The sequence below is a fragment of the Leuresthes tenuis genome, unplaced genomic scaffold (genome assembly GCF_036924035.1).
Source record: "Leuresthes tenuis unplaced genomic scaffold, fLeuTen1.0.hap1 SCAF_7, whole genome shotgun sequence".
Classification (NCBI taxonomy): domain Eukaryota; kingdom Metazoa; phylum Chordata; class Actinopteri; order Atheriniformes; family Atherinopsidae; genus Leuresthes; species Leuresthes tenuis.
The window spans coordinates 16949797-16956500 of NW_027325361.1; the positions used below are offsets into that span (position 1 = coordinate 16949797).

A 6704-nucleotide genomic window follows, 5' to 3' on the forward strand; every position below is an offset into this window, starting at 1 on the left:
AGTCCCAACTGAATGTTGAAAGTGAGACATTTTACTATTTCATAAAAAATATGAACTCATCTTGAGTTTTATGGCAACAACATGTCTTATAAGACAGTTGGGACTGCTCAACATCAGTCCATAAATGTCTGGGAACTGAGTAGATCAGTTGCTGGCTCAGCACGACAAGCATGTCGAAATATCTTGTAATGTGGATTTGACTGAGATGACAAAATTGGCACCACATGTAGACTGGCATCAAAACAAGTATGAAACGTTTTATTTTGTTTTAGAATATAGCAAGCGTGTCTTTTTTCCACATAAAAGAACTCAAGCTTTTTTTAACAGCTTTTTTAACACCACGGGGATGATGGTGGTCTAAAAGACAGAACCACCGAACACAAAGCTGGGAGAAAGTAAAGTTTCGTTTCCAACTCAGAAAGAGGAATTTGACTGTACCGCACGGGGGGGGGGGGGGGCTTGACCCCTTGCAATTCTGACTGAGCAGAACCTTTTCACCCGACATGAGAGTCTGACCCTCACTTATGTTCTTACACAATGTGGGAAGTCCCAACAGTTAGAGTTACAAATCTGCCAGAAAGCTGAGCCTTCAAGAAGGAGAAGTTTCGCAAGTGAAAATGTGTATGGTGATTTGTTCCCTGTACTACTGACCATGTAATGCATTTCACATGAAGCTGTAAAACATCTATCCGTACTGTACACATACACATGCATTGCATCCGGTAGATGTGCTAATCCAGACTGTGTTACTCAATATTTATGTTTCAACCAGCATAAGTTTATGTGTACAATAGACTTTGGAAACCATGAAAAAGATGACTGTTAGTACATAATAAAATGGGCTATGAAGCATTGGCTCGTTCTTCAGAGCATAAATACATACAAACAGGGAATACTGGAGGCAAATGTGTTAAAGAAAATGACAACGAGGTCAGTTTCTTTGTGTTTTTGTTGGGAGTTTGGATGTTATAGCAGCTCAGGGGCATCTACATTCTTGTGTCAATGTTTAGACCGATGAAGTAAATGGAGCATATATTCCTCACCAGACGTTTTCCCTCTGGCAGTGTGGAGAGGAGCTTCAGTGTTCCTGTTTAGAAAACAATTTTTACAAAGTACGAAAAAGATATTTTTTTGAAAGTTTGATTGTATAAAAGTGCTTCAGATGGATGGACTGTTCAAATGAGGTGATATACCTTCGACAGCAAACCAAGCCCCTGAGCCAACATACAAACTAACAAGGCAACTTAAACAGAAACAGGAAATATTTAGAGAGCATTGTTCATCGAACATGTTCAGAGCAGATGGAAACTCTTCACAAGGATACTTTCTTCAGTGGTTTTTGAAATATCCTTCAACTTTGTTTACTGTTGTTTGTCTTTTTCCACAAATTCTCATAAATGTTTGTTCAAGGGGCCCACAGACCCCGACCACCTGCAGTTTAATCACAGAAACAAATATCGCCTTTCCTCCAGATCCATGATAACAGCAAAAAGAGAAGCGACACTGTGTAAAATGTAAAAATATGAATAATTATGCAGATTATTTAACCCCCAAATTGAACTGAATGTAGCTGAAAGAAAATTAGGCTGAAACTGCGAGATGTTCTCAATTTTGAACAAAATATGTGTTCGCTGACTTTGATGCTGGCGACACTTTCAAATAAGATGAATGCAAATTAAAAGAAATAAAACAAGGCTGCGTGTAAAACCACTTTAAGCAGGCTTCTCAACATAAAACTGAAGATAATGTGGATTTCATCAACTACGATCCAAAGATCAAAATAAAATCACATAACACTAGGTCTTTGGGCCCTCTGCGGCAGGACATTAAAAACAGCCGAGTTGACACAGTTGATCCCTGATTCCATGAATGCAGATTAAATCTTAAAAAAAGCACCATTAAACTGAATGCTGTGCACACATTTGGGAGCAATATACGCTGTTACACAACATGTCACACAATGTCATTTTTTAGGAAAGGCTTTGCTTATTTCCATAAGTTGCACTTATTATAACAGTATGGCTCTGTCACTGAAGTCCAGGGGCCCGCAGTCCACACGCGTCACCCTTTGAAGAGAGACGGCACATCACTGAAAAAAAGCACATTAAATGAGCTCTGAACTATTGATCAGCTTAAATTCAACGTCACAATTATGAAAGGGGACAAAAGTGAAGGAAGAAAACAGGAGCCAGTCAGACTGAGAAACTGCTGCTTGATTTAGAACGGATTGAATAGACTGGGGAGAAGCAGGGGGGAGACATGCGTGGAGGTATCCAGGACTCCAGCTCAGGTCTACAAAAACTCAGATTAAAAGACGCAACACTCATAGGATACCAAAGACAGGGGCTGCAGCGTGCAAATAGCAGTACAAATTCCATCTACCTTCTGGTAACAAGATGGTGGACAAGACGATTATCTGAGGAGGCTTGACAGCAGAACAGGCTGCAGCTGGGAGGTCCCTGCACCAGCTGTGTCCACTCACTGCAACCAACGAACGAAAGAGTTTATAATATTCTAGCAACACTTGTAAAATAGTTCACTTTCAAAACAACAGCGACTGGTGTTCTGTTTCTATGACAGGTTGTTATTAAAAGAAGAGGTGATGCATCATATTAGTAAACATGGTTTTATCCACATTTTTCTGCCCTGTGCATGGTGTATGGATTCACATTTCACATTGTGTCACAACTCCTCTAGAAACCAAGATGTTTTTCATATATCATATATATGGACCATGAGGAATACTTTATTATCTAGGAGAGAGATGAGAATCAGGGCTGTTATGTAAACTTTTTCTGCTGAGAAGGGAGCGGATGATGATAATCAGTACAAGATGTGGTACAAGACGCACAATAGACCAACTCTGGTGGAGTCTCACATGTCTTTATAGCTGCAGCACCACATGATTTGACCAGTGTTTCATTTCATCCTGCCGCGGTGCGATCTACCTCCTCTTTACGAAGAGGGTGAGCTCCTTCATTCAAAAACTCACTTTTTTTAAACGTCTTTTTTCTTTGTAGAACAAGTTTTCCAACGATGTTACGATTTGTTGGACGGCATCGGTAAAATAAATTTATAAGCAGCATAAGGAGTAACCGGGCATTGTCAATCACCTTGCATGAACCAAGAAAAGAGCAAGTAAAAAAAAAGCCTTGGGGGATTTAGTGATCAAGTATTTCAACAGAACTGTAAAACTTTATAGTTCACATGATGGAGGAGGAGTGGTAAAGAGTTTGAGGCGGGGGGTGGGGGGTGGGGGGGGTGGACAGACTATAAAAATACAGAGCCACTGCAAGCAGCGCTGGGCAAAGACTTTTTCTTCTCAAGCTACCTTGTGAAATCCTGAATGTGAGCAGGTATGGCTTTTCTGCATGCTTCTGAAGCAAAACTGCTTATGCAATACTGACTTTGAAAACTTGTTCGTTGAAAATGATGAGTTCAGCACACGGTCAGAGATCACTGCAGGAGGGGGAGTCTTGCTGTAATTTACCATAAACAGACTTGATTTCTGGTGTGTTTTGAGAAGGAACGGCTTGACACAGCTGGAGCCGATTTAACATTCTTAACTGAGGGTCAAAAACCTTTTGCTTGCACAAGGCGACAGATAGAGGAGTTTGTGAGGGAATATATTTCATCAGTGTCCAACATTATCGAGGGTGGACTCTGCTTCCAGTTTTAGGTTCTGCTCCGTTCTTTGAATGATTCTGTTTGTGTCTGTGCAGCGAGCAAGAACAGCAACAGCAGCAACAGCAGCATCAGCAGCCATGAAGTTTCACGCTCTTGTCTTCCTTCTGCTCTTCACCTGCATGTACCTGAGTTTGGCACAAGGTAAGTGAGGCTGATTTGACACCAGGACTATGGCTTTTTAAGTAAAGTTTTTCACAGCAATTCATGGCCTTTTTTTGATCAAAAGGTAAAACCATGTGGTTAGCATTTGTGGAACTTTGCCGTTCATTTATGGCTGTAGAGAATGTCTTGCCTTAACCAAATTTGGCAGAAATGTGGGTTGTTGCCCCAAAAACACGTTCCTTTAAAGACGGAGCTCAAAGCCTTTTACCACAACACTTTGTGCCAAAACTGCACCTGTCAAGACTTGATTTTACAAATCACTTTGATGTGATGGTAGATGTGAAAGATCCAAACGATCACATTTTTCCTTGATTAGGAAAAATGCAGCTGCTTTTTCACCAACGTAATACACAGACCTGTTTTTAATCCTCTTTTAATAGATCATTAAAGAAAAACTAAAACGCTGACAAAGAATTTTGATTACCAAAGAAAAACAGCCTAAAGCTGCCTGCCTGGGGCTCATAGCTCACCACCTTTGATCAGTGCAAACAACTCTGGGCTTCGGATTTGAGGAAATATTTTGAGGTCTTACAAGTGCTGCCATTTTAATGAAGCAGAGGTAGGTTGAAGCATCAGCGGCACGGGGAGTGTCCGCACAGTTAATGGGGACACAAATTAGAGACCGTGGTTTGAAAAAAGTAAACAGGTAAAGGAACGATACTGCATCGGTTGAACAGTTTCACTTTAAAGCATTAAAATATTTACTTTCACATCCAATAAACAGCTGTCAAATTTAATGTAATATATTTACTGATACTTTTTTGGGGGGGGAACAAAAAACGCAGATACACTCTCAGTTTGATATAAATGTGCATATGAACTCTTCATGTCCGGAGGCAACCACAAACACCAACACCATCAGGTTGTTGGTGGGGCATGAAGTGAAAGTGGGTAAACTTCTGTGTTTGAGTTAATGCTGACAGTGACAGAAATCACATGTGTCCCTGCAGTTATTTGTCAGTCAGGTTTCCACTGTGACTCTGTGGGGAGGAGTATTTTACTGGACAATGTTGGCTTAGCTTCAAAAATGCAAAACTCTAATGAAGCCAAAAATAATAATCTAGATCATAATCTAGTCTACTGTTATTACTGAACTAATAGCACCAAAATGGCAAATATCTGATATGTCAGAATTAAAAAGATGCCACTCTATAACTTCTTAAGCTCTATACCAAAAAACACATACATGCACTTGCAGAAAGAAAGAGAAAGTGGATCTCAGTCTGGGGAATAGACCCCAGTAGTTTTATCTCTCATGTTAAATGATGATTAAAAACTTTGGGGTCAACCTGTTGTTGCCAGAAAGAGCCTTAAATTCTCTTGGGAATCACATTTTGAAAGGGGGTTGTTATCTCTTTATAGCTTTTCCTGTATCTCTCTCTACCTCCTTCCAGGCTCATTTGACAACTGCTGTCTCGGCTACGTTGTAAAGGTTGGAAAAATTGCAAGGAGAAACATTGCGAGCTACAGGATGCAGGAAACAGATGGCGATTGCAACATCAGAGCTGTTGTGTGAGTAGAAAATGTTGTTTTTTGTTTCCCTGCATTGTTAAAATTGGAAAAGAGTCATGGAAAAAGCAATACCCTGCCCACTCAGCAGGGCAACCGGTCCTACCCATGTGAAAATTTCAAGTGTGGGAATTTGTGATGTGTGCCTGATAACTTTAACCTGATAATGTTGCAATGTGTAGGTTTGTGATGAAGAAAAAGCGTGCAGGAAAGATACAGACCATCTGTGCCAACCCATACGATGAATGGGTCCAGGAGAAGATAAACATTATGAATAGAAGAAAGAGGAGCTAGGTGAAATGTTGCTCGACATAATTTCACAGTGAAGTAAAATTAGTGTCTCAAGTATTTATCATTCAACGTGTGTCTTTGCAGGCCACTAACAGGAGAGAAAGCGGAGCAGAAAGAGGAGAGCAGCAGTTTCAGCTCCCAGTCGGGCATCTTATATCATCTTTAACCAGACAGATTGTGCATCAGTTGATTTGATATTTCCTAAAGCTGACAGAGAATGTAAATCATGTACACAGTTCTTTAAAATATAAACTTACTGTATCCTTAAAGTTGTAGCCAGTATATGGGAATTTTTCTTTCTATGAGCCATCACCATGATACTGTTCCCTTCTCTGTAACGTGTAGAGCCTGCAAGGAATGAACCACTCTTTGGCAGCTTTAAAATGTGAGTAAATGTGTGTGAGTGACAAAATGTATATATATATGAAAAAATAAACGCCCTAGTTACAAGCTGAGGTTTTTTATACAACAGACTTCCATATTTTTGTATCGTCAATCTAACTGTGCTTTGTGTTTTCCTACATCAAATAAAGGAAAAATGTTAACCAAATCTCTGGCTTCTTTATAAGTAATCAGAGAAAATACAAGTGAAATAAAGCAGACTCTCATTTAGGTTTTTTGGCACCAACATAGGCCATTATTTGACAGCTTAATCCATCTGTCAACTCTGTGAACTGGGTTCTCAAGACAATCGTTCTTCAATGGCTTTATAATAACATTGCTGCTAATGTCAAAAGTGAACCGCATTCTCAGGCATTCAATCCAATGTAGCTGGTTGAACGGACGACGTCTAAACTTTTTAGGTCTGTCTTGAAACGAACAATCAGATGCTTTCTGGCAGTCAATAACTCATTTCACAATGTGATTCCAGTCTAAGTGATGAAGAGATAGTATAAGATTTCACCCCTCATCTTAATTTCCGATCAGTCTTACAGGATATTGTTGTGCAACCCGAGGAAAGTTTTTCCTTTCTTTTTTTTCTATTCTGTCCCTCATCTCTGAAACTATCTTTGGATGTGGTCTCTTCGAGGTTTGTGAATAGGAGGGATGACTCG

The 6704-nt window shown here is 39.9% G+C and overlaps 1 protein-coding gene across 1 annotated transcript; it reads left to right on the forward strand.

Moving 5' to 3' along the window:
- Positions 1–3283: 3283 nt before the first annotated feature.
- ccl25b (chemokine (C-C motif) ligand 25b) lies at positions 3284–6199 on the forward strand. Its single transcript, XM_072389591.1, has 5 exons — positions 3284–3356; positions 3723–3828; positions 5244–5361; positions 5541–5652; positions 5734–6199. Exons 2-4 carry the CDS (start codon positions 3765–3767, stop codon positions 5650–5652), a joined length of 294 nt encoding a protein of 97 aa, XP_072245692.1. The 5' UTR covers positions 3284–3356; positions 3723–3764; the 3' UTR covers positions 5734–6199.
- The last annotated feature ends 505 nt before the right edge of the window (positions 6200–6704 follow it).

What these genes read in the sequence shown, in the direction of transcription:
- ccl25b (XM_072389591.1), top strand. Translation starts at nt 3,765, where the DNA reads ATGAAGTTTCACGCTCTTGTCTTCCTTCTGCTCTTCACCTGCATGTAC. An exon ending in GTACCTGAGTTTGGCACAAG is followed by an intron (nt 3,829 to 5,243) that starts GTAAGTGAGGCT and finishes ACCTCCTTCCAG; the next exon opens with GCTCATTTGACAACTGCTGT. An exon ending in TGCAACATCAGAGCTGTTGT is followed by an intron (nt 5,362 to 5,540) that starts GTGAGTAGAAAA and finishes TGCAATGTGTAG; the next exon opens with GTTTGTGATGAAGAAAAAGC.